The sequence below is a fragment of the Laccaria bicolor genome, genomic scaffold (assembly GCF_000143565.1).
Source record: "Laccaria bicolor S238N-H82 LACBIscaffold_2 genomic scaffold, whole genome shotgun sequence".
Taxonomy (NCBI): domain Eukaryota; kingdom Fungi; phylum Basidiomycota; class Agaricomycetes; order Agaricales; family Hydnangiaceae; genus Laccaria; species Laccaria bicolor.
Genome location: NW_001889873.1, coordinates 2,960,393 through 2,984,131, shown reverse-complemented (window position 1 = coordinate 2,984,131; position 23,739 = coordinate 2,960,393). Strand labels below are relative to the sequence as shown.

Here is a 23,739-nt window from a genome sequence, read left to right as displayed (position 1 = left end):
TATATATCAATATAGAAGCATCGAGAGAGTCCTTAGCTTCCCCCCGTCCACCATGGGTTTTGAGAAACAAAGGCAGAAACTGAAGACGTCCCAACCGAAATGGGGGGACCAATTTCCTGCTCGCGATCGCAGGCCCGGCGATCAGTCAGTGATCGCGGAGGCACGTGACAACCCTACCTTCCACTCTCCCACCCTCACCGCCTCCTACGACGCTCGCGTTGCCAAGCTAGACGCGCTCATTACTCGGAACGGCATGCACGCCGAAAGCACCATACAACCACGAAGCACTTTTCTGTCTACTAAGGGTTTGACCATCGACAGTCTTCTCAAAAAAAGCAAAAGTTTCCATCACATCAAGCGCGTTCCCGCTTCGTCAAGGTCTTTGGCGAAATCGATCGAGCAGTATGAAGCAAACGGCAAACCTTTAGTCATTGAGGGATGGCATAACCACAAAAGTTGGGCAAAATTTACGCTTGATGGCTTCTGTGAAGCGTCAGGAGAAGGTGCAGATAATCTCTTCTGTCTTTGCATTAGTGCTCATCAAACCCCCTTAGATATTTCTGTTAGAAACATTCACGACCGGTCCGACAGAAAGATCTCACTATCCGATTTCATAACCAAGTCACGTACAACGCCTCAGTTCGCAACTCCAAAAGGTGTGTACTTATAAATTGTAGAAGTTAACCTCAATTTAATTTACAATTTGCGCAGAAACAGAAAGGCTGTATTGGAAAGACGCTGAATGTCCACCAGCGTGGAAGGAATGGCTGCAAGATGGCGATACTATCCCAGCGCATTTACTTGTCGATGGACCGGGCGATGTATTTCGTTATCGACCAAAAACAGTAAGAAGATTGTAACTACTTTTTTTGGGGATTAAGTCAAATTTTTTCTAATGCAGGAACTTGTGGAAACACTGATGTGCTACGTCGGAGTGGGTGATACCTTTACGCCCTGCCACAAAGACCTCTGTGGATCCTCTGGTCAGAATTTAATGTGCTACACGGAAAACGACGGGTCTTCCTTCTGGTTTATGACAGAAAGTTCAAGTGCTCCTCAAGTAGCTGATTACTTTCAGAGCTTGAGGCAAGAAATTGACCACGAGTCTCATGTTATCACGATCGACGAGTTGAGCAAGGCTCCATTCAAAGTTTACATCACGGAGCAGAAACTCGGAGACCTGGTTTTAGTTCCCCCCAGAAGCTGTCACCAGGTTGTCAATTCTGGCGGGATTACAATCAAGACATCGTGGTCAAGAATGACTTGGAAGGGTTTGTCAACCGCATATTACCATGAACTCCCAATCTATCGGAGGTAAGCCTCAAGTCTTTTCTGAGTCAAATTTCTTTCTGGAGACATGGATTCCAGGGTTTGCCGATCTGAAACTTATCGTGTCAAGAGTACCATCTATTACACCCTGCTGGGATTGACCAGAGAGCTCAATGACTTGCTTGATCGCAGAAAATCTCCCAAGTCATCTAGCACATCAGGTTCAATGTCTCGGAGTACGATCCCAACAACGCCGGGATATCCTACTCTTGAGTCCCAACATGAACCTCTTGGCGCGTCTGATCCTGGACATTCGGTGGTAGACCAATTAATCGGCAAACTTTCCGAAACACTTTCCCTGTATGACGCCATCATTAGCGACGAATACTCCCCTCTTTCGTCGAGTACTGACCTAACCGCCCACGAGCGGACCACATGCGATTTCTGTGGCGCGGACGTTTTTCAAAGTTTTTTTGAGTGCCGCAAGTGCACAGCTGGCCAGTCTGAATCGAGTGATCATGGTAGCTATGTTGTCTGTGCAGGATGCTACGTGGAGGGTCGAAGCTGCAAATGTTTGATCATGGAGCCCATGCAGTGTCGTCCGTTTGATGATCTCTTGAGCGTTCGCAGGCAAACAATCAAAGTTTTACAGGCTGGAGGCTTACAGAAAGTTGAATTGGAACCGTGGGTACCGTTTTCTGGCTAATCTTTTTCTGCTAACACTGGGGCTCAGCAACTTTCTCGAAGATTGTCGCTCGGGAACGTTCCGTGCCGCCCGTCTTCTGCTTAAGAGACGTAAACATAGCGTGACGGTCTGTTGGTCCTATTCTGCATCGCACCTCTCTGAGTTCTTTTACAGAAGACCACGAAAGTCTGCACCATCGCGAGGGTCCACGAAGACTCGCACACTCTTCCGTTTGCCTCTACGTTGTCATGCAGAGGATGCCATTCCGCAAAATGCTTCTCGCACATCCTGGTCGACCAAAGAATGCATTCCGCAGAAGCACTACTTTTTCATGAGTTTGATGAGACTCAAACTCGGGGTTCCTATCACCAACGTCACCTGAATGGAAAGAAAAGATTCGAGGACGGGATTTCAAGCCTTCAAACTAAGCAAAAGAATGGATTATGTCCGAATCTCCAACTCCAATGCGTGGACATGGCACTCAAGTATGGTGCTTGTAGGCCCATTGCTCCTACCTTTATGAGTCCCGGTTGGTATGACACCGTTGTTCATGTTCCCAGGGTTAGTGGCGTTCAACGAAGCAATCCTACTCTCTTACCTTTGTAGCTAGGCCATCGAGCACCCAGGATTTCCTCAAGCTGATGAACATCCAGAGAAATTTTCTGCACCCACACCAATCATTCAGCCAGCTTCCAAGTCTTCAACGCATAACAAATTTAGTTCTACTTTTCCTCCGGAAATGGGACGTAGGCCAAACCTTGCTTTTGTGTTGGTCCCACCGGCATCATACACCATCTCTGGGCCATTGCATTTCTCAAGCATTACCAACGCGGCTCCTCAGATTTCTGACGCGGCTCCTCAGACTTCTAACGCGGCTTCTGCTATCCAGAAAGAAGGGACGGTCCACCCACTCGACCCCGCCGAAGCCTCCCCACTTAGTGACTCTCCTAAAAGAAAGGGTAAGCGAAAAGCGGATGACGAAGATTTTTATCGTTCTCCATCCACTGCCCCTGCCAAAATTAGGAGGAAACGCAGCGTCACGAGTGGCAATGCAAACATAGCAACAGGGCACTCTCCCATAACGGCAGTAACAGACGTGAACTCGACAATTGATAGCCCCCTTTCTGATTGCGATCTTCGTTCTTGTGCGGATGTTCAAATATTGGATTCTCAAATTACTTCTGCACCTAGTAACAGCAAAGGTTCACGGAAGAAAGCAGTACCCCGTGAAACAGCACCAAGGAAGCCTTTAACTCGTTCGGCTACGACTGTCAAGAAGAAGCTTCTTCGACCTCATGGGGATCGACATTTCCCATCTCAGTTGGCTGACGCCATGAACTCTGCCAACTCAGGCAACGCGCAGCCGTTAGCAAAATTTCAGCCTTCGCATAGTTCAGCAAACGATTCAACTTCATCTCCAGGAACCTCTTCACGCCCGAAGCGAGTTAAAGGCAAACGAATGATGATGGAGGTGGAGTCGTCGCCGGAGCCTCTGGAAACACGTACATCCGATGTCGCGGAGAACCAACCCACCTCTCAAACGGCGTCATATTTCCACCCCGAAGGAGGCGAATCGGATGAGGCATCGAAAATTCTGACATCCACGGCTGTGCACGGTGGTGGAAAGATCAGTACGCAGCAGCAACCTGACAGATTAGTAGCTCTTGAAAGCCCTCCATCAGAGGCTGTCCACCCACCATTAACTTTCCAGCAGCAGCCAGGTTTGCATACGGTATTTCAGCTCTCAGAAGATCAGGGTGGTTCCTCAGCGAACGCAAGCAACGTTCGCAAATTAGTCGGGCCAGCGACCCCTGTGCACCCTGCGCCTATATCAAATCAGCCCACTCAGCATGACTCTTCCGGTCTCGTCAACATGTTGGGCGTAGTGTTACAAGCCATCGGCGGCGCGTTTGTGTCTATGCAACTTGAGGTACGTCTCTACTTTAGTTTGTCATTGATATGGCGTCAATATCATAAAAGAAACCCGAACCACACGAGAACTCCCACTTACAATATCTGATGCAATCCCTACCGGGTCCTTCTAGGACTGTTTCCCATTATCCACCTCCCAGCGGTCCCAGATTCAATGCAGGTGAGCTTATTATACAAGTTCACTCTACCAAACAAATATTTTAATGCCACTTCAGCGAGAGAACAGCGAGCATTCACTTCGGGTCAGCAATATCATCCTCGTGAACGCGGAAGAGGATCTCCATATGGACGGCCACCCTATCCACACATGGGAACCGACTCCATTGCAGATTATGGCCACCAAATGCCTTTGAATCATAATAGGTCAGGTCCAAATACCTTTTACCACCTACCCAACTGGAAACGTCCAAAGTATTCTTATCCTGGACTGGACTCGCCTTCAAGAAGACCGAGACAATCTTCAGAGGAGTATGGGGCTCGCCGCGAGCTTCAACGTCAGAGATGGGACAGGGAACCAGATCCAACGAGTTTAGAAAGCATGACGCAAATTCAGCCACACCCATCCATCAGGGGTTATCCTCGTCATAATCCTATGCTTGAGAGTTATCCAAGATACGACCTGCGCCCCATTCCATCACAGTATAAGAGGCAGCCCGACGCGAGATATATCCAGCCACACCACGCTCGTGGCCATCACTCAAATAACCGTGTGGCTGGAGGTCGTGCACGGCGTAAAACTCAGCCAGCACCAGGGTTTCAGGCTGGGAATCCAATGGTGTGGCAACGTCGTTGCGTCTCTGAAAGCGGAGCTCCAAGCTCAGCTTCAATGAACGATTTAGTGCGAAGCATTCCATCTACCATGTCGTTGCAGAATCAGTCCGAGAGAGGTGATCGCACTCCCAATGCAAATTCTTGCGGCACAGCGTCTTTTGAGGATACGGAAATCAGAAGTGGTATAGAGGAACTGCGCGAGCCCTCTCCTCATCGTTCGGAGGTGGAGGATCCACAAATATGGGAGGACGACTATGCAAAGGCGGATGAGGTACAGCAACCAATGAACATGCCAGATGGTGGGGTGGCAAACATAGATGGGGCCTCGAGCGCATCTCCGAACGGGAAACCGTCGTCCCCCCGCACGCAATCTCGAGCACAAACTCCATCAGGTTCGTAGGCCCTCAAATTTTTGTGTGAACTTCCATTAATATATCCATAGACCTTACGTTCAACGCCTGGGCCTAAGACGTTGATCACACATTATCATCATGCATTTCTACCTCGAGGAATCGTATTCAATGTATTATATTATATTAGTATCTATGCAACATACTCTTGTGGATCTTTCACCTTTTACTACTTGCTCGCAGTAATTCTTGCCCACAACCGAGATAAAAATATATTCCAAAATCATTCGGGAGAAGTATTTATAGTTAGAAAAGCGAGGGAAACAGTATTACGAAAATGGTCAATGAGGGTATAGGAGAGCATGAAAAGAGTGATGATCGATATGGTATGGGGAGCCGAGGATGTCAGAGCATAATTATTCAAGAAGAGCAACGTAAAGAGAAGGTCGTGAATGAGTTCGCGTAATGAGTGGCAGACAGTCTAGCATCGACATGTGAGGATCCGGAGCAAAGTAGGTTTGGGCGATGGGTCTTCGTGCTCTCGTCCGTCATATTCGCCTTGGGATATACCTGCTTCCCCACCCCTCGCACGTATGTTGCTGACGGCTGGGGGTACAGCTCCAACACTTGGCACCATGGGAGAAGCACGTCCGTATTGTTGTTGCTGTTGTATCCTATACGTGTCGTCGGTTTCTCGGCCGTAGTCATACCCACCTCCCGATGCAGCATTGGCATAAGGATGCTGGGCACTGAGGCGATGTTGTGTCCCAATAGGAATGTTGACTTGTGCAGCACCAGTGTGTGGAGCTAGTTGCCCAGTTGCATTGCCACCGGCGGGAGTAAGAGCGACCGGGACTTTGCGTTGCTTTGACCCGTGCCGAACGAGAGCTGGTGACGGAGGGACGACGTTCCCTGCCTGAGATCGTCTCCTATCGTCACGTTGGTCCCTTCGTCTGTCGGGAGCGAGGCCCGATGCTTGCATTTGAGCCAACATTTGGTTGTTATGGCCCTAAGTCAGACCATTAGCGCTCTGTCAGCAAGAGGGAGCTCAAGTTGGCACGAACCAAGGAAACCTCCCAACCTTTTCCGTCTAGTGAATATCATAAGATTACTGGAATGAAACGGGGATGAGGGGTAAACCAACCGTTGAGTAAATTCCAGTCAAAAACGCCATCGTCCACGTCGCCATTGCTTTTGATGACTTTCGAGAACAACTCCCTCAAGAAATCATAGTCGGGCGCCTCCTCAAACCCCAACTTGCGTACGTAGTTGAGATAAATTCCAAATTCCTCTGACAAAAAGCTTCAATGGACACTTTACAAAGAAAGTAACAAACAATACCAGGGAAGCCTTCGCACAACTCCTTGATTGGTGTAGTTTGCTTCTTTTCTCCAATCTTCTCGTACTTCTGTTTGTTCGTAGCCGCTTTGAGCCCTTGCCAGGGAAGGCTTCCGCGCAGAAAATACATGAAGACGTGTCCAAGAGCTTCCAAGTCGTCTCTTCTAGATTGTTCTGCGATAAAAAGTTGCTCTTTTGTATGTTCCGCCCAATTTCAGAGCGCGCATACCTCTACCTAAGTGCGTGTTGATGCTCATGTACCGCGCTGTGCCGCTCAAACTCTTCCGTTCACGATACGGGATGTGTTGTTTCGTCTTCGGATCTCGATATTGTTTGGCCATACCAAAATCTACGACGTGAATGACTACGTCGGGGTTAGTTAATCGAGGGATAAATGGGTATGGCAACAAAATACTAACCGTTGGCCCCCTTCGTTCCTGGACGTCCTGCCAGGAAGTTATCCGGTTTGATATCGCGATAGATCAAGTTTTTCTCGTGGATAGTTTGCACTCGGGTGATCTGTCACGATGGTCATGGGAGTAGGAGAAGATATATATAGTACATACCATCTGACGAGCGGCCATGCATACAGTTTTAATCGAGAATTTCCGGCCACACATGTCAAAAAGATCTTCGAGACTCGGTCCAAGGAGGTCGATGACCAAAATATTGTGCAATCCCTCCTGCCCAAAGTGATAGATTTGCGGTATCCCAGCTAAGGGGGGGGGGGACATTGAGTGTGGGCGAAGGGGAATTGGTACTATGCGGACTGACTACACCCAGAGAGAATACGGTAAGAACGACATTCGTCACGAAGTTGAGGAGCTTCAGCCTTTCTCGGTTCCTATTACAGCACAACATGAGGGAGTGATTTGGCGAAGTGGAGAGGTAGCGCACAAACTTGATGGCCACAGTCTGTGAGTTGAGAAGATTTGTGCCTGTAGATACTTGAGCGGTGAGTTGTAGGCAGAGTGCAAATGGTCATGAGAGCTCGCCTTCGAAGATGACACCAAACGAGCCTTCACCGATTTTTTTTCCAACGCGGTAATGAGCACCGACGATGTTAGCGGTGGACGAAGGGTGTGAGTGGGACGCCATTATGGGCGTCGGGAAGGACGATTAGGGCCCAGCCGGGGAGGCCTATGTAGTATGAGGAGGAAGCGACAAACATTTGTACAAACAAACGAGGCAATCCAACTCCGCCCAAAAATTAATATTTCTGCAACACCATACTCAATACCAACGACGCCAACACCGTAATAAATCCCCACTTCCAAGCCCACTTCTTTGACTTGTTCCTTCGTAGCTGCTCCTCCCATTCTTTCCCCCAAACCCCACGAAATAATTCCCATCGTGGCGATCGCGTTAACCACCAGAACAACGCCACTGGGCCAGGGAACGTCGAGATCACTTTGCCACCAGCTCCCTGGTAGTACGAGGTGCAATCCGTCCAGACTGAAGTCGAGAGGCGATCCTGTAACCACGTGTTGTACTCATCTGTCGCTTCTGACGATATTTCAAAAGACTTGGCTTGCCCATCAAGGATCGGCTTGATAAGCTGGAGTGCAAATCCAATCTACGCTTCCTTCAGCATGTGTCTCCTTGTTTAGGATCTAATTCCAACCAACCTGCGCTTCTTGGCTGAAGATGACAGAAGCATGCCCCGTGGCAACATTTGGTCCTCGATCCCAGTATCAGTGCACCAGGGACAAATTGTATATATGAAAACACACCTAACAGGGTGAAAAGGTTGGGGAAACCAGGCATGCAGGTCCCGACATAGGCCTTTGGTCCGCCCTGACTTGCAAAATATTCATGTATTGTGCCGCCAGTGCTCCCTCGAACTTTTAAGCTAGCGGGCTCCTAAAAGAAGTCAGTGATTGAACCAAATAGAAGGGGAGAATTCGCCAACCGTAGAATACCCTGTTCCAAAAATAATCACGTCCAACGGAACAGTCTCGCCGGTCTTCATCCTGATTCCTTCCGGCACTACAGTCTCGATCCCATCCCAGTTAAGACTGACGTTAGGCCGATGTAGTGATTTCAGATAGCCTGGATCCACGATGATACGTTTGCATCCAGGAGCTGTAGAGAGAGTACCTCAGTGGGCCATCAGGTGCAAACTAGAAGTAGAACATAAGTACCATAGCTCGGTATCAAATTCCGTAACTGGTCTTTAGGAGCCATTTTCTTGATGTAGGCTGTAAGCGCCTTTCAGGACAAGTCAGTTTGCGTCTCATGGAGAAGGCAGATAATAACCATCTTTGTGATAGCCAGAAAGCGCTTGTTATTCTTCCGGAAGAGTAAAAAGGAGATATCGGACTAGAGACGAGTACTCTTGACACCATACAAAAGTGTGGAAGCAGACACATACCCTCGCCATAAGGCAATTGCGGTACCATCGCACAATGAACGGTACATATGCGAATATCATTTGGACAAATCGAGGGTACCTGTAATTCCCCTGGGCACCATGAATATCAGGACAACAATTGAAGGTAAAGCCCTCACGCGAGTTATATACCATTGCGGTGTTCGAACAAAATTGACGATCTTCACAGACGAATCCGCGGAGATTTCAGGTATAAATTGGGCCCTAAAAAAAACAAGAATTCCAGTGCAATCCACCTACTTGCAATAATTCTTACGCAGAGCATCCGTTGCCAATGACGCCAACACGTTTTCCTTTCAAAGCCACATCATGCCTCCATTGCGCGGAATGAAAGAGGTCTCCCCGAAAGCTGTCCAAGCCTCCAATATCCTTGGGGTATATAGGACCCTGGAATCCCCCTATGGCATAAAACATAACTTCTGCCTCTACTGTCGACACCTTGCCCGTGATCGTGTTACGCAGCGTTATCCTGTACTGCTGAGCATTGGTATCCCATTCGGCATTCGTCACTGCAGTGTTCAGGTGCGTATGTCGCACGAGGTCATGTCTATGCCACAGTTCTTCCCAGTAGGCGCAAAGCTCGGGTTGGCTAGCGTATAACGTCGGCCACCTTGGATTAAGGTCTGTCGACAGACTATACCAATGACCAGGTACATCGGAGCCACAACCCTGTGCGTCGATAGGAGTCAACGTGCCCAACAGAATTGCAGAATAAGCATACAGGATACGTATTGTCCTAATAAATGGAATAAATGGTTAGGCTGGATCGTTGGAAAGGCAGTAGGACGTCGACCACTCACTCTCCAGGTACCCCCGACTGCATTTGCTTTCTCATAAATCTAAGCGGCAAGTCGGACGAGGTTGTTGGTGGCTGCTCGACATCAACATACCGTGAAGTTATTGAAACCCAGTTGCCTTTTGAGTTTCACGGCGGTGGCAATGCCACCTAGGCTGAAAAGATAATGATTGGGCGAGGAAAGGAAAGAGAACCTAATAGACTCACCCCGCACCGACAATTACCACATGAGGAAGATTAGAGTCTTCAGTCTTCATGGTGAGCATTATATTGCGGAAGAGCCTGCAAACTTTCTGCCACCCTTAAGTACTTGAGTGATGACAGCTCGGCGGGTGTCTCTTTGCCGAGGTGTTAACCTTGGACATTGACATCGACTGATTGATGCACCGCAAAACAACTGTCTTCGAGGAGCACTCAGTGGATGGTATCAGGTGACAAGAATACGAGTAACTAATACAGAGAGCAACCTAAGTGTGAAATGAATAAAACACAAATGTTGAAGGATCCACAAAGGCTATTTACTGGTGGTACAAAGATGATGGAACGACCTAGCCAATATTAACGAAATTCGAAGCTCGAGCTAGTGCGCTCCGGGATGTGACACAGAGATAGTTGTTGATACCTGTCGGAAGAGACAACGTTGATATCAATGATGAGGATGATCAGGTAGGACTCACGGTTCGGAGTTTTGGTGGTAATAGAACCCGCTCATGGTGGCGACAGGCGGACTCAATGGAACAAGGGGAAGTGTTGAGCGTCGAACACTAGAATCCCGACGCCGACGGCCATCGGCCTTTGGAATGATCGTAGAGCGTGAAAATAATTCCACCTCATCGCACTCTGGTGCAAGAGGGAACTGTTGTGAGGCCGAGCGAGTAGGCGATGAAATTGCAGGAGGGTTAAAGTCGACACAGACGTAGTAAAAGCCTGGTGGATAAAGCATTCATCAGCTTACACAAGAGCTGCAGCGAAGCTGTCTGACCTGCGAAACTAGCACCGTTGATGTCTTGCACACGATGATCGGGAACCAGGAACCTCTCTTTCCACCTCATGAAGACTGCACCACGATCTCGATCCTCCATGGTCAAATATGGTCTTTTGGTTTCATGCTTGACATGTTTGAAGGCTGGAAAACGGGACCAATGCACAAGGTCTTCGTGCTCCGTGGCACCCCAATTCTGGGTGATGAAACCATATCTACTTCCAATAATCTCGGCATCGAAATATGTGGTGAGTTCTGGCCAGTCATCGGTCAGACCACGAATGCGAAGATAACCACAGAGGGACGAAGACGCAAAGTCAACGTCCTGTTGAACATTTTCAGGACGCAATAATAAAGAGAAGGACCAGACAAAAGGGGCCTACCACAATGGTTACATTCACGTCGTAACTGTTTCTGCCACTCTTCTGAGTTCCCTGGAAGGAAGCACCAGGATAAAGACATTGGTGGCCTCGGGAGCGCATGCGAAGTCGAGTTATGTCTGTGAACGGATCGGGGTGGGATGTATGGCTGGTATGTCGTCTGGCCGTTGTGTTCGTAGACGTTGGGGTGGTCGAATAATGGGTGGTCTCCCGATGAGATATGGTAGGTGGGGTGATGTTGGTACATTGAATGGTTAACGGATTGGGTCTTGTTGAATATGTTGGTGGGGGAATCAGAGCCCCACGGTAGGAAGAATTTGAGTCAGAGAGCGGGGGCGGGGCAGAAATTGAAGTATCAAAGGGGAGTGCGTCCTGTGTATGCCTCGTGGGCTGCAATGAGCCGACCTCGTGCGACGGTTGTCGTATGGGGATTGTATTATCAAGAACAAGCCAGATAGGGCGGGCATCAGTTACTATTAAAGGAGTCCGGGCGGACAAGACCTCCCGACAACTTGTGCATACGATAGCATCTGCTTGGGGCAAGAATACGAGAGCTGAGGGGTCGACGGGTGTGGAGCAGGAAGAACAGAGCTTGGTTTGTAATTGTCCCTGGGACTGTTCTTGCTGGATGTGCTCGACGACGAGGGCAATGTGTTCTGGCATAAGGACGAGGAGAGGAGGAAGAGGTGTCCAGGTTAATGTCGATGAGAAAATGTCGAAGAGTGCTTTGCTCTGCCCGTCAGCTCAGGCCGTCCACGTGCACGATCACCCAACTAACAAATGTCCACTTTCAACCGAATCGCTTTAACTAATTGGGCCCTTACTTTGATACTACTACATCGAATGTTTTTTCAGAGTGTAGAGCCTGTCATCGGTCTTCCCGTCACGTCCTCCAAGGGCTCCTTCTTTGTGGAGCGTCTTTCCTGCTCATCCTTATCTCCGCTTACACGAGTCTCTTCCTCTCCTTTTTCGTCAGCCACCCCCAAGGCAGATCCCTGTTCAACATCCTTTGCCTTTTCTTTTTCCTCGCCTACCCGAATGACCATGCGCTCGAGGGTATACTTTCTTAAAAATAAAACTGAGCATTCCATCAGCGCTAGTTTGTGCACGTGCACATAGACCTCTTACCCATGATGAAACTGACGCCCACAATCGGCGTCATCACGATCCAAATTGTACTAATGGAGATGGTATATGCCTGTATAACAGCCGTTCGTTGGATAGGATCCTATTTTATCAACTTTAGCAGTTGCCGATCGGATCAGAGTTAACACGTACAGAAATGGATCCTAGGTGACGAACACTGGAGCTTAAAGCCCCAGGAGACGTATCCATCGTCAAGCCAGGTATTCTCCTGATTTTCTTGGCAAGAACCTAAACAAAATAAAGGAGATGCATAAATAAATAAATTCTCTTCATAATAATTTCGAACGCACACTTGAATAAATGGCCTGGCCAATGGAGATCCCAACGGTGCCGCCCAAAGTTCTACAAAGGCACCGCAATTCAATTTACAGCGGGTGAAACAAGCGCGCAAAGAAACTTGCCTGATAAATCCAAATGTTGATGTACTCGTGGCCATGTCCTTTATTGGCATTGCCGCCTGGAGACCTATGAGGGGTGTCTGAACATGATGAGCCCAAAACCGTAACACGGAGACTACTTGTACACATACCTGGAACAGACATCCGAGTCCAACTGCAGCCACTAACGGGTAGACAACCTTTAGAGCTCTGCGTTGCAAAGTGAAGGAGATCTCTGATAAAGACAAAGGAAAAAACGTACGTGGATGAATGGTTATCCAGCATTGTCATCAAACCCATACCCAATGTAAACACAGCAAACGATCCCCACATCATCGGGCGATATTGACCCGTGCGAGATACAACGATACCAGCAACAGCGGATGTAAGCGCGCATCCAAGGGAGAATGGCAACATTCTATAAAGCACAGAAGCGGTAGGCAGCGCCCAAGTATAAAAATCGGCAGACTCACTCGACTCCAGCTTTAGTTGCGGAAGCTCCCATTACTTGGAAGTACAGGGGTAAGTAGTAAGCACCTAAAAAAAAGAAAGAAAAAATTCAACAAAGATCAGAATAATCAAGTATGAAAAGTGTATACCCGAAAAGAAAGCCGCAGCATGAAAGAATGTCGTAATTAAAATAATGCCGGTGGTTCTGGTATGGAACAAACGAGGCGGTACGATTGGAGAACGCGATGTGAAACATTCATTAATCCCTCCCACGACGAGTAAGACGCAACCAACGACGAGAAGGGAAATCGTGACCGCAGAATGCCCTGTGGGTGAGGTGAGCTTGACAAATATAGATTTTTGCACCATTTGCATCTCACAGCTCGTTTGGCTTTCATTAAATCCAATGAGCAAGCAAACAACTCCTGACACGATGAAAATTAGACCTAGAAAATCGAATTCTTGCAGATGTTGCTTCAATGTTTTTCCTTGGTGGGGGTTCAGATTCAAGAAGAAGAAGAGTATTGCAGCAGCAACGCCTCCAGTCGGCCTGGTCGGATAATTAACAGATGAGTCCAGAAATAATCAAAGTGGTAGCCAAATCGCACAGATTGATGAAAAAGCACCTAAACGGCGGAGTTGATTAGGCGGACGGGAGATTAGCTAAAATTACTTACCATCTCCAGGAGACATGATCAGTGAAAACCTACGGAAAGCTTTCTGAACAGAAGGCACTAAGAATGGGCAAGAATATTCAACTCACACCACCTAAAAGGGGCCCGACGACGCTGGCGATACCCCATGTTGCACCTATGAGCCCGCCATACTTTCCTCGTCTGGTGAAGCATCAATACCGTTCCTCTGGTCAAGTTCGAAGAGACTTACTCCTGTAATGGGACAATGTCACTGATTGTAATGTTAACCTACGTCAGATTTCAGCATAAGAGATGGAAACTAGGCACGAATGCGTTACTAATTGAATAATGCCCCCGCCGCCAATTCCCTGCACGGCTCTTGAGATGATCAACCAGGTCTAAGAAGTGCGAATCATGCGATTACTAATTTTTCTTAAAAGTTAAAAAAAGGCACCGACCATGCTGTGCGCAGCGCCGCATAACGCGGACCCTATCTAGTTGACAGTCTGATAAATCGGCCTGGGACAGAAAAATGCAAAGATACAAACCAGGAATATGACAATGGAGGAGTATAAAATTGGTTTCCGGCCAATGAGGTCAGAAAGCTTGCCATACAGGGGGGAAATGCTAGAGGAAGTTATTGTTTGAAAGCCTGACCCTCAGGCAAATGGTAAAAGCAAACTAACCTTGCTGCTGCCAGGAGATAAGCGCTAAAACAGGGCCGTTAGGCTTGCCGTGCCGATCAATTACGTATCCACGAACCTGCCGACCCAACTGTACTGCTCTCCACCACCAAGCTGGCCTACTATTGTGGGCAAAGCGGTAGCAACAATGGTCTGTAAAGGACGGAATTAAGGCAAAACGAACGGCATGCCGAGTGTTTAAGCCGACCTGGTCGATGGCAGCTAAGAAGACACATGCGCAAAGGCCAAAGAACACCTTTCACAAGGGTCAGGTATAAACAGCAGGGCCAGATGGATCGACATACGATCCCCAGACGATTCTTGGGTAAGACGTGAGTTTCGTTATCCTTCCATGAGGAACCTGGGGCAAGGTTTTCGGGTGATGGTTGGTTGGTGCCTGGCGAAAGAGGTGGTTCAGTATTATTGGAGGGCATTATGAGGGCAAAAGGCAAGAGAGGGGTACCTGTACCCTGACAGCTGCCGGAGCACAAGCGACCACAAGGGCATTATTTTTCAAAAAATTAATACCATCATGAGTCAATGAGAATGGAGTCCAGGAGCCGGGATGCCGATGGAAGTGTGCAAAAATAAATATTAAACCTTATCAAGTTCACTAGTTCTCATCTTTGACTATCACTCTCTCTCTACTCTCCTAGATCCTTCATGTCTGATCAAACCCCGACCATTCCTACTTTCAAGCTCGTTCTAGGTGCGTTGTCTTCTCAAATTTTATCACATCCTCACTCACTCAGAGTCCAATCTCTTGTTGTTTCTTTCATCGATGTTCCATTTAATCTCTCTTTTCTTGCAATCTTTTGTCTGTTCTCGTAGTCGGCGATGGTGGTACAGGCAAAACAACTTTTGTCAAGGTCAGTATTGCCCCATATCCATACTCTTGACAAGATCGCGTGCTGATCATCCCATCTCAAAGCGCCACTTGACTGGTGAATTTGAAAAGAAGTACATCGGTATGTCCTATGTCTTCAATCACGTTTATTTCTGGACGTGGTTGTCATGTAATCTTGTCTGACGCACATCATTACTATCGACAGCTACTTTGGGTGTTGAGGTCCACCCCTTACAATTCTCCACAAATTTCGGCAACATCTGCTTCAACGTTTGGGACACTGCCGGCCAGGAGAAGTTTGGTGGTCTCCGTGATGGGTATTACATCCAAGGCCAATGCGGTATCATCATGTTTGACGTCACTTCGCGAATCACCTACAAAAATGTCCCCAATTGGCATCGCGACCTCGAACGCGTCTGCGAGAACATCCCCATCGTGTTGTGTGGTAACAAGGTCGATGTAAAGGTTGTATTCTTTCTTCCTCTCTGTCGCATATTGAGACTAATTTCCGGCGTGATAGGAGCGCAAAGTGAAGACTGGCGCTGTCACATTCCACCGCAAGAAGAACCTTCAATACTTTGAAATTTCCGCAAAGTCCAACTACAACTTCGAGAAGCCCTTCCTTTGGCTTGGCCGCAAGCTTGTTGGGTTCGTCTCGTCTTTCCACCGTATCGGTCCCTTTGAATAAGCCTTCTCCTCTCAACAGCAATCCCGGTCTGGAATTCGTTGCTGCCCCAGCTTTGGCCCCTGCTGAAGTCACCGTGGACGAAAACTTGATGAAGCAGTATCAACAAGAGCTCCTTCAGGTATACAGACTCGTGCAACGTTTCATTCCTAACCACTACTGATCATGTTAACTCAACAGGCCGAAGCGGTTCCTCTTCCCGAGGATGACGAAGACCTGTAATCTGTCAGATCTCTTCGTACCATCGCCGTCCTTCATTTCGCTTCTGTAGCATTCATTGGTCCCAATATAACACCTCCGAGACGAATACATTTACACCACTTACTACCTCGCAATTTCTTAACCATCACATTTTTTCTTTCTTTCCTTAATGAAGCTGATTCAATTTGTTGTCGTGATCCAAGTTTGACCAAGTACACTTGCTTGTTGATCCACACACCGTAGGCCCCCGTCCGACTTTTCATTACGTTGTCAATTGCGGAATACCAATATATGAAGAACTTGTAGCTCAGCAAAAACGGTCACTGACGGGGTAGCATAAGTAAAGCATTCAAAAGGCAGGCGAAAGAAAAATCTACCTCTTTAACTTTGATCTTCGATCAAGCATCGCCTCCGCTAGTCGGCCTTCCTTGCGGGCTCGTTTGAGCTATAGTTGAATTGAAAAAGGGGGAACGGTAAATCGACATTGATGATTCGCACCTCCTTCTTGTCATCATGAGAAACAACTATCCGACCCGCACCCCATGTCTGGAATAACTGACTAAAATAAAGTTAGATTCGGCAAAAAGACAGTAGATGTTGTTGCATACTTCGAGCTTGTCTCGTTGATCTTTGGTAAGCCTGTTTGTCCATCTTTTCTCTTCTTCTCCTCCTCGTTAGCCTCCTTCTGATACTTGTACTGTATCTTAACCCAAAAGCGCTCGGCGAAGCCGACATCTTCGCTATCCGCTCGAAGTTGTAGTGAGCCTCCGGCAACTTCATCCACACTTAGGTACTTTTCATAGACGTTCATGAAAGCCACCATGCCGTCTGGTAAAACGACGGGCGTCCATTCTTCTTGTGGTCCACGAGCGTCGCGGTCAGCAGAAACCAGTCCATGAGCGTCAGAGGAGAGAAATTTTCCTTCTCCAACACCCGTTCGTAAATTAATGGTCGGTGAACCAGAAACTCGAGTCGTCACCCACACCTGTGCAACGTCTGTCGGAATACGGTCCACTAGCTTCAAAACATCGTCTCCATCCTCGACTTTTTCTTTGTCAAGAGATTGTATAACAATGCGGCTGGTTGTCGAGTTGAAGTTAACAGAGATGGGTGATGGATCAGAGGGGTGCGTTATAAAAGTCGGTCCACGGATTTCGTTGATGTCGTTGGGAAGAACCCATGTCTCTGGGTCCTTGTCGTCAGTTTTAATTCGTCGTTTGCTGCTTCCTGCGCCTAAATTATCATTGTCGTCATCTTCAACGTCTCTCTTTCGCTTCTTCTTTATCTTCTCTCCTTTGAATTTGAGTTTGGAGGAGCGAATGGCCTGTTCTGGCATTGTTGTTCATAGTCGTATGTACTGCGAATGGCATGTGATCTTAAGTATCGATCGTGGGAATCGCCTAGTTTGTATCTCACTACGGCTCAGAGTCATCGTGCCCGCCGTCCTCAAGCCTCTCGCCAAAAATGAAGTTCAACGCCGGTGTGTACACTTTCCTCCCGATGGATAGACGCTGCATTCTGTTTCTTAAAAAAAACGAATGAATTCACGGCAAGTTATGGGCTGGATGGGGTCTTGGAAGTTTGGATGACTTGGAGGCAACATTTGAAAGGCAATGTTATTGACGCCTTATTCCGTCTTGCAGATGTCTCTTCCTCGCGCCGCAAATCACGCAAGGCGCACTTTGCGGCTCCTTCTTCCATTCGCCGCAAGATCATGTCGTCCGCTCTCTCAAAGGAGCTCCGCAGCAAACACAACGTGGGTCCTTGGCTTATACTCAATCTAACGGGTAATGAGATTCTTCAAACAGTGTCGCTCACTGCCTATCCGGAAGGACGACGAGGTTCGGATTGTGAGGGGAAAGTACAAGGGGCGTGAGGGGAAAATTACACAGGTGTACCGCAAGAAATGGGTCATTCACGTCGACCGTGTGCAAAGAGACAAATCGAATGGTGCGACCGCTCCCATTGGCATCCACCCTAGCAATGTTGTTATCACCACCATCAAGCTGGATAAAGATCGGTTCGTTATCTCCTTTTCTCAAGCCTTTCACGTTCCAGTTACTAACAAATTATCTATCAGACGGGCAATTTTGGACAGAAAAGATAAGAAGAAGGCGCCTGTAGCGGCTAGTGGAGATGTGGAAATGGTTGATGTACGTACCCATCAATGTCAAGGAAAATGAATGCTAACTTTATATCTAGTAAATCATTTGCTCTCGTTATCGTGGCATGTTATATCTCGATTCAACGTCACCTATGTATCTATGCACGCGCACATGATATGCATCCCGTTCTTTTCGACTTCAGAGAATCGTTACTGAGAATTGTGGAGTGGTATACTATACGCTGCTGCTTAAAAAATCACATCATCATCCTTGCTGCTTAGAAGATCTGTCGGTCCTTCTTCTAACCCTGTTTCTGCAGCTGTGTCGTCGGGCGTGGATTCAATCGCATTTCTAGCTGCCGTGTCTCGTTTTTTCTTCCCTTGTACTTTCTTAAGTCTGGATGTTTCCGTCTTTGTCACTCGCATTCTTCGATATTGTGCAACAAGAACGACGGACCTGAAGAACTCCTCTCGATCCATTTCATCTAGCTCGCTCATGATATACTTGATTGTATTCTCAAGCCTTGGCATGATGACATGTTCGATTGCGTTCACTCGACGATTTGTTGCGCGTATAACTTCATCGAGAATGGTGAAAGCTGTTTGTAGTGAGGCCAATTCGACCAATGTCTCGATCGCCTTTGCGTATACCTCCTTCGCTTTCATAACCTGCTGCCCACCACGTCCAAGACCCGTCAAATTGAAATCTTTTCACAGTAAAGGTTGAGATGCGCGGTGGTAAACAAGATCCAGAACGAACCTGATCCTGCGACACGATCAACCTCGAAGGCTGGTAGAACGACACCAGATACGTTCTCCTGCTTCGCCTTAACGCGGAACGTTGCCATTTTGGCCTGTTCTTGCACAAGATATGCGATATCTCCCGTCGCATATGTAACCTCTGCCATCGAAAAGGAAGCCAGCTGCATTACCCTGCCCATCTTCCGTTTCGCCTAGTGCTAACTCATTGAATGGGTCTGCCATGCAAAGGTTGTTATTAATGGAATGTACCTCGTCAACCTTCTTGAGGATAGCTCGAAATCTCGTTGTTAATGCGTCTCTCTTCTTCGCGAGCAAGGAATGTCCTGTTTGTGCACCCTTCAGACGTAATTTGGTGTTCGTAAGGGCCATCCGCGTTGCAAAGACATTTTCCCGAGGTCCTGTCCCAGACATAACAACGAAGAGCCAAGGGATACAGGACTTCGTGTGTTGGGAAAGAGCAAAAGGGTAATGTTAGAAATCAGGAAGTAATATCCAAATTCACCGATAAGATAAGCACATTCTACTCTATATCTATCAGGGGGCATAGCTCAGTTGGGAGAGCAGTAGACTGAAGCATTTATGTGTTCTAAAGGTCCCGCGTTCGATCCGCGGTGCCCCCATGTTTTTGCCCCTTTATTCATGACCTTTGGCTGGAGCTTGTCTTCAGCAGACTTTCAGAAGAGCAAAAAACCACCAGTCATAAACCACGCTGAATAAAATCATTTTCACTACTTGGTTACAAGTCATAGCAAAGAATCGTATTTAATAAGAAGTTCATGCAACGGTGTATTTGCCGTAGTTCTTTTCAGGATCAAAAACCTGCATTCAATGGATTAGCGAACCGCAACCGCACGAGTTGCCATGTTCTTACCTCCCAACGAGAAGCCGGAAATATGTGCTTATTTCTTTGATAATAACTTCTTTCAACAACTTTGCCAGCATGGGATTCGTCCTTCTCCTTTGTGGCGTCTGCAAGCAATCGGACGTCATCGTGAACGTCGAAATTGAATAGAGGCCCCGATTTGCCGCGTGCTTTATTGATGATAAAGTCATAAAATGTGTAATGCTATGAGCAGGGTCAGAACTGGAGGTGCTAGAGCGCCATCTCGACATACGTGGGGTATGATTAAGTCCTCCTAAGGTTATCGGTGAGCTGACGCCAATGAACATGGAAAACAAACGCCTACTTTGATATACATCAGGTTGTCAACGCTGACACCTCTCAGTTCTGGAAATTGTTGCCGACACTTTTCCAAGAAACTACCGATTCCATCGCCTTTCTTGCACTATTGAAGGAGTCCCATGTCACAAGATGAGTTCCTCAACATGGGCCTTAATAAAAGAGCTCACCGTAACACTTTTCCGATGTCCACTCCCATCCCAATAGGAATATACAACTTCAATCTCTTCTTGCTTTACCTCCTCCTGCCTTACCAGCCACTCCAGGCGCAGCCGCTCGCGCTCCTTGCGTTCAGCTTCCTCTCGCTCCCTATCAGGAAGGAATGAAGTGTCGACGTCGGGGTTTTTTCTGAACTTTCCTCGCTTCGCAGGTTGTCCGTCCTCGACGTCGTCGGGCTCTCTTCTGGGAGAAGCCCGACGGTCACCCGCTGCATCGCTGGACACGTCGGCATCTTGCGCGTCGTCCATAGCAAATGAAAGCGTGGCCTTCGATGTCTTCTTGCGCTTTTTTGCCTTTCTCGCGTCGTCCCTAAACATATTCTCCACATCTTATAAGCCATCTGATCTTGCAACTCGTCGAGACAAAAGTAGAAAGGGGGATGCATGGAATGAGAAATAAACACACTTCAACTCATTCGATCTCGCTGCTTCCCTAGCTTTCTTCTCTTCCAATTCTTTCCTCCTTTGCTGGAAGTCCTCCAAACGCACCAGTCCTACGGTGCTGTTTTTTAGAGACTCCTCCATAGAATCATTCTGCCCCACAAAGCGATTTGTAGAGGGGCGTGCCTTCTCGGTCTCGTTGATGAGTGTTTGCTTCTGTCGCTCGAATTCTTCTCGCATCTGCATGCGCTGCTTAGCGAGAGCATCTTCGCGACGCCCTTCAGGTTTGTTGGCGGACATGACGAGCAAGAGTACCCAGTTGCCAGTGGGAACTGTTTGGCAGTGTTCCGTAACCCGTTCGGAACTTCAAACTGAAAATCTCGTGACCAGAGATATACCGCTGCCACCACCATGGTCCACATCCTCGGCGTGAATTTGCCAGATAACCACCTCGCACGAGTAAGCCATTTGGTTTTTCCAGCTCAAGGAAGAATTTTAATGTTATGAATCAAGTTTGCTCTCACCAAGTTTTATGGTATTGGTCATAAAACTGCACACCGATTGTGCGCTCGTTTGCAGGTTCATGATAAATGCAAGGTGAAAGACCTTTCGCCGTTTCAAGTAACCTCCCTGGCTTCTTTCCTTTCGGCACCTGCGTCGGCCCCACCTCTCCCTCGATATCTCGTCGCGACACCAGGCTATGTGCCTCCACCAAACACACCGATACAATCACTTCAAGCTCAATTCAATGCTGCACGACTTGAGCGTGAGAAGAAGAAACTGGAGAGAGGCGGAGAAGCAGGCAAAGGTTATGTGGACCCTCTGAAATCCTTGAAAATTGAATCAGAACTGAGGAGGGAAATTCGTGAAAACATCGCCCATCAACGGATGATTGGAAGCTACGTCGGAAAAAGACACGCGATGCACCTTCCTGTGAGAGGACAAAATACACAATCCAATGCTAAAACGGCAAAGAAACTCAACCAGCTTGATCGGTATTGAAGGGGTTGGGGCATTTAGAGGAGTTTTGTGGGCACTTGTACATAGCACACTCAATCAATTGGATTTCGTGCAGGTTGTGACATCACGCGTCACCACTGTGAATGGCAACGACAAGCAAGCAATATAAAAGCATCGGCGAGGATCTCTGGAAAGGGCGGTCAGAAAAGATTGTAGGCTTCCTTTTTTGCGGAACCTCATCTTGTTCTCAGTGACCCAGAACGCAGAGCTCTTTGCACTCACATATGGTGCTCTCGTCGTTCAACTCATCCAGGACTATGAAGATTACGACGAAGTTAATAACCAGCTAGAGAAAATGGGTTACAACATCGGAACCCGATTGATAGAGGACTTTTTGGCAAAGTCGGGGATGGGGAGGTGTGCCGATTTCAGAGAGGTTGGAGAGGTCGTCTCAAAGGTATGTGCGCCTCTGCTGGTAGTCGCTTTCTCTACTTACGGATAGCCGCATAGGTTGGCTTCAAGTCTTTCCTTAACATAACACCAACCGTTACCCATAGTGGATTACCCCCGCCGCAATCCCCTAATAGACCGCAGGGCGCTGCGTCAATACCTCAAGCAGGCACGGAGACATCTTTTACGTTGACCCTCGAAGAAAATCCATTAGCAGAGTTTGTCGAGTTACCAGAAGAGGTTCTAGACGGGGGGTTGTGGTTCAGCAATGTCCTCTGTGGCGTGATAAGAGGTGCTCTGGAGATGGTATGTTTGATCATGACCTTTTGACCACCCGAGATTTATGAGCGTTAGGTCCAAATGCAAGTCCAAGCCGAATTCATTTCAGATGTACTGCGCGGCGATGAAAGCACGGTGATTCGCGTGAGGCTAATCAAATACCTTGAAGAGGAGGTACCGATTGGAGATGACTAGATGTTCTGTCAGGATGCAGGGAAATATATAAAGATTATCGCTCTCCGTCCGAAAATTTCATCGTGTCTCTCTCAAGTTACAAGAGCACTGGCAGACTGTCCATTTGCAAGATGATCATATGTACTACATACAAAGCCGAAAATAGATTGCAATAAAAAATCACTGCTCAGCGCCCAACTTTGACCATGTCACGACCTGAATTACAAGCACCTCCTGAAATCGTGCGTTTCGTGGCAATACTGAGGTCATCCATACTTAATCCAGTCCAAAGTATTATGGCGACATTGAAGCAAAAAAGTACACCGGAAAGTACGTCGGGACGAGGCTTTTTTGGTGAACGACAGCTCACCGCTCCGATGCAGCACGAGAAACCAACAAATCCAGGCTGATATGACATACCGAGCTCTGGAGCTTTTGAACCTACCTGAAAATGAGCCAGCCTTCCTGCTGGATATTGGGTGTGGGTCGGGCTTATCAGGAGAAATCTTAGACGAAGAGGGTTACATCTGGGCTGGGATGGATATCGCCCCAAGCATGCTCGGTATGAAAACGTTTGGCACATAAATGCCTCTTCTAAGCCTTTTCAGAGGTTGCATTGGAACGCGAGGTCGAAGGAGACCTCTTCCTACAAGATATTGGCCAAGGCTTTGGTTTTCGGCCTGGAAGTTTCGACGGTGCAATCAGGTCGGTGTCCAGACATGAGTACTGTTTTTTTAACCCGATATTCTTTTAGTATTTCGGTTCTTCAATGGCTTCTGAATGCAGAGACCTCTCACCCAACATCTTCACCACCACACCGACTACATCGCTTCTTCACAACACTTCATTCAGCCTTACGGAATCCCTCCCGTGCTGTCTTTCAGTTCTACCCTTCTTCAGATGACCAAATACAACTTATTACGTCAATAGCCCAGAAGGCAGGGTTTGGTGGAGGTATCGTTGTGGATTACCCGAACTCAAAGAAAGCAAGAAAGGTTTTCCTGTGCTTGTTCGTCGGAGGCGGGGGAGGACAGCAGCAAATGCCCAAAGGGTTAGAAGGCGAAGTGGAAGAGGATAGCAAAGTGCGATTTGAGAGACGCCGAGAAAGGGAACGCCTTAAAACAAAGGTTGGGAAGCGGAAAAACGTGAAAGATAAAGACTGGATCTTGAGAAAGAAAGAGGTGGACTTCAATCCTATCTCTTGCTAATGTGTTATACTGAATCTCTTTCAGCTGTACCGCAAGCGCGGAAAGGAAGGCGTTCCTCGCGACTCCAAATTCACGGGTCGCAAACGGAAAGCTGTCTTTTAGGG

At 47.8% G+C, this 23,739-nt stretch overlaps 13 protein-coding genes across 13 annotated transcripts; 6 read left to right on the top strand and 7 right to left on the bottom strand.

Moving 5' to 3' along the window:
* Window positions 1–52: 52 nt before the first annotated feature.
* LACBIDRAFT_292345 (uncharacterized protein) lies at window positions 53–5,292 on the top strand (the record flags this gene model as incomplete). Its single annotated transcript, XM_001875431.1, has 11 exons — window positions 53–503; window positions 555–656; window positions 712–845; window positions 902–1,314; window positions 1,369–1,953; window positions 2,003–2,081; window positions 2,129–2,515; window positions 2,565–3,884; window positions 4,000–4,046; window positions 4,250–5,049; window positions 5,100–5,292. 11 exons carry the CDS (start codon window positions 53–55, stop codon window positions 5,123–5,125), a joined length of 4,344 nt encoding a protein of 1,447 aa, XP_001875466.1. The 3' UTR covers window positions 5,126–5,292.
* An 815-nt stretch (window positions 5,293–6,107) lies between these two features.
* Window positions 6,108–7,443, bottom strand: LACBIDRAFT_244411 (uncharacterized protein; the record flags this gene model as incomplete). The annotated part of the gene is made up of 8 exons (XM_001874901.1): window positions 6,108–6,298; window positions 6,349–6,519; window positions 6,575–6,709; window positions 6,765–6,864; window positions 6,912–7,060; window positions 7,120–7,189; window positions 7,243–7,292; window positions 7,356–7,443. The coding sequence occupies 8 exons, from the start codon at window positions 7,441–7,443 to the stop codon at window positions 6,108–6,110; spliced, it is 954 nt and encodes a 317-aa protein (XP_001874936.1).
* Window positions 7,444–7,542: 99 nt separating this feature from the next.
* On the bottom strand, window positions 7,543–9,799 carry LACBIDRAFT_292343 (uncharacterized protein; the record flags this gene model as incomplete). The annotated part of the gene is given in 11 exon segments (XM_001874900.1): window positions 7,543–7,903; window positions 7,974–8,026; window positions 8,079–8,208; window positions 8,258–8,430; window positions 8,490–8,556; window positions 8,720–8,809; window positions 8,857–8,941; window positions 8,994–9,473; window positions 9,538–9,608; window positions 9,628–9,688; window positions 9,741–9,799. The coding sequence occupies 11 exon segments, from the start codon at window positions 9,797–9,799 to the stop codon at window positions 7,556–7,558; spliced, it is 1,617 nt and encodes a 538-aa protein (XP_001874935.1). The 3' UTR covers window positions 7,543–7,555.
* A 292-nt stretch (window positions 9,800–10,091) lies between these two features.
* On the bottom strand, window positions 10,092–11,558 carry LACBIDRAFT_306149 (uncharacterized protein; the record flags this gene model as incomplete). Its single annotated transcript, XM_001874899.1, has 4 exons — window positions 10,092–10,155; window positions 10,211–10,460; window positions 10,516–10,840; window positions 10,899–11,558. 4 exons carry the CDS (start codon window positions 11,556–11,558, stop codon window positions 10,092–10,094), a joined length of 1,299 nt encoding a protein of 432 aa, XP_001874934.1.
* A 188-nt stretch (window positions 11,559–11,746) lies between these two features.
* Window positions 11,747–14,620, bottom strand: LACBIDRAFT_306148 (MFS amino acid permease; the record flags this gene model as incomplete). Its single annotated transcript, XM_001874898.1, has 20 exons — window positions 11,747–11,973; window positions 12,024–12,123; window positions 12,174–12,269; window positions 12,332–12,383; window positions 12,443–12,519; window positions 12,571–12,628; window positions 12,681–12,836; window positions 12,892–12,955; window positions 13,018–13,418; window positions 13,477–13,494; window positions 13,546–13,574; window positions 13,632–13,704; window positions 13,754–13,791; window positions 13,842–13,901; window positions 13,962–13,997; window positions 14,052–14,130; window positions 14,190–14,213; window positions 14,266–14,339; window positions 14,395–14,442; window positions 14,492–14,620. The coding sequence occupies 20 exons, from the start codon at window positions 14,618–14,620 to the stop codon at window positions 11,747–11,749; spliced, it is 1,839 nt and encodes a 612-aa protein (XP_001874933.1).
* Window positions 14,621–14,821: 201 nt separating this feature from the next.
* Window positions 14,822–16,236, top strand: LACBIDRAFT_292340 (uncharacterized protein). Its single transcript, XM_001875430.1, has 7 exons — window positions 14,822–14,895; window positions 15,018–15,055; window positions 15,118–15,154; window positions 15,239–15,498; window positions 15,554–15,681; window positions 15,740–15,839; window positions 15,899–16,236. The coding sequence occupies exons 1-7, from the start codon at window positions 14,850–14,852 to the stop codon at window positions 15,938–15,940; spliced, it is 651 nt and encodes a 216-aa protein (XP_001875465.1). The 5' UTR covers window positions 14,822–14,849; the 3' UTR covers window positions 15,941–16,236.
* On the bottom strand, window positions 16,227–17,255 carry LACBIDRAFT_306146 (putative actin-bundling protein; the record flags this gene model as incomplete). Its single annotated transcript, XM_001874897.1, has 4 exons — window positions 16,227–16,242; window positions 16,297–16,364; window positions 16,418–16,478; window positions 16,528–17,255. 4 exons carry the CDS (start codon window positions 17,253–17,255, stop codon window positions 16,227–16,229), a joined length of 873 nt encoding a protein of 290 aa, XP_001874932.1.
* Window positions 17,256–17,358: 103 nt separating this feature from the next.
* On the top strand, window positions 17,359–18,102 carry LACBIDRAFT_292339 (60S ribosomal protein L26; the record flags this gene model as incomplete). The annotated part of the gene is made up of 4 exons (XM_001875429.1): window positions 17,359–17,399; window positions 17,563–17,675; window positions 17,728–17,939; window positions 18,000–18,102. The coding sequence occupies exons 1-4, from the start codon at window positions 17,384–17,386 to the stop codon at window positions 18,100–18,102; spliced, it is 444 nt and encodes a 147-aa protein (XP_001875464.1). The 5' UTR covers window positions 17,359–17,383.
* A 42-nt stretch (window positions 18,103–18,144) lies between these two features.
* Window positions 18,145–19,231, bottom strand: LACBIDRAFT_306144 (uncharacterized protein). Its single transcript, XM_001874896.1, has 3 exons — window positions 19,035–19,231; window positions 18,784–18,976; window positions 18,145–18,730 (listed from the first exon to the last, which is right to left on the bottom strand). The coding sequence occupies exons 1-3, from the start codon at window positions 19,194–19,196 to the stop codon at window positions 18,273–18,275; spliced, it is 813 nt and encodes a 270-aa protein (XP_001874931.1). The 5' UTR covers window positions 19,197–19,231; the 3' UTR covers window positions 18,145–18,272.
* Window positions 19,232–19,478: 247 nt separating this feature from the next.
* LACBIDRAFT_292336 (uncharacterized protein) lies at window positions 19,479–20,891 on the bottom strand. The gene is made up of 6 exons (XM_001874895.1): window positions 20,590–20,891; window positions 20,136–20,493; window positions 19,973–20,071; window positions 19,901–19,921; window positions 19,657–19,851; window positions 19,479–19,604 (listed from the first exon to the last, which is right to left on the bottom strand). The coding sequence occupies exons 1-6, from the start codon at window positions 20,862–20,864 to the stop codon at window positions 19,560–19,562; spliced, it is 993 nt and encodes a 330-aa protein (XP_001874930.1). The 5' UTR covers window positions 20,865–20,891; the 3' UTR covers window positions 19,479–19,559.
* A 79-nt stretch (window positions 20,892–20,970) lies between these two features.
* LACBIDRAFT_181913 (uncharacterized protein) lies at window positions 20,971–21,566 on the top strand (the record flags this gene model as incomplete). The annotated part of the gene is made up of 3 exons (XM_001875428.1): window positions 20,971–21,023; window positions 21,078–21,220; window positions 21,419–21,566. Exons 1-3 carry the CDS (start codon window positions 20,976–20,978, stop codon window positions 21,564–21,566), a joined length of 339 nt encoding a protein of 112 aa, XP_001875463.1. The 5' UTR covers window positions 20,971–20,975.
* A 101-nt stretch (window positions 21,567–21,667) lies between these two features.
* LACBIDRAFT_188078 (transport protein particle complex subunit) lies at window positions 21,668–22,497 on the top strand (the record flags this gene model as incomplete). The annotated part of the gene is made up of 4 exons (XM_001875427.1): window positions 21,668–21,736; window positions 21,784–21,981; window positions 22,035–22,280; window positions 22,329–22,497. 4 exons carry the CDS (start codon window positions 21,668–21,670, stop codon window positions 22,446–22,448), a joined length of 633 nt encoding a protein of 210 aa, XP_001875462.1. The 3' UTR covers window positions 22,449–22,497.
* Window positions 22,498–22,633: 136 nt separating this feature from the next.
* LACBIDRAFT_244288 (uncharacterized protein) lies at window positions 22,634–23,737 on the top strand (the record flags this gene model as incomplete). The annotated part of the gene is made up of 6 exons (XM_001875426.1): window positions 22,634–22,669; window positions 22,720–22,757; window positions 22,811–22,989; window positions 23,036–23,132; window positions 23,182–23,608; window positions 23,660–23,737. 6 exons carry the CDS (start codon window positions 22,634–22,636, stop codon window positions 23,735–23,737), a joined length of 855 nt encoding a protein of 284 aa, XP_001875461.1.
* Window positions 23,738–23,739: the final 2 nt, after the last annotated feature.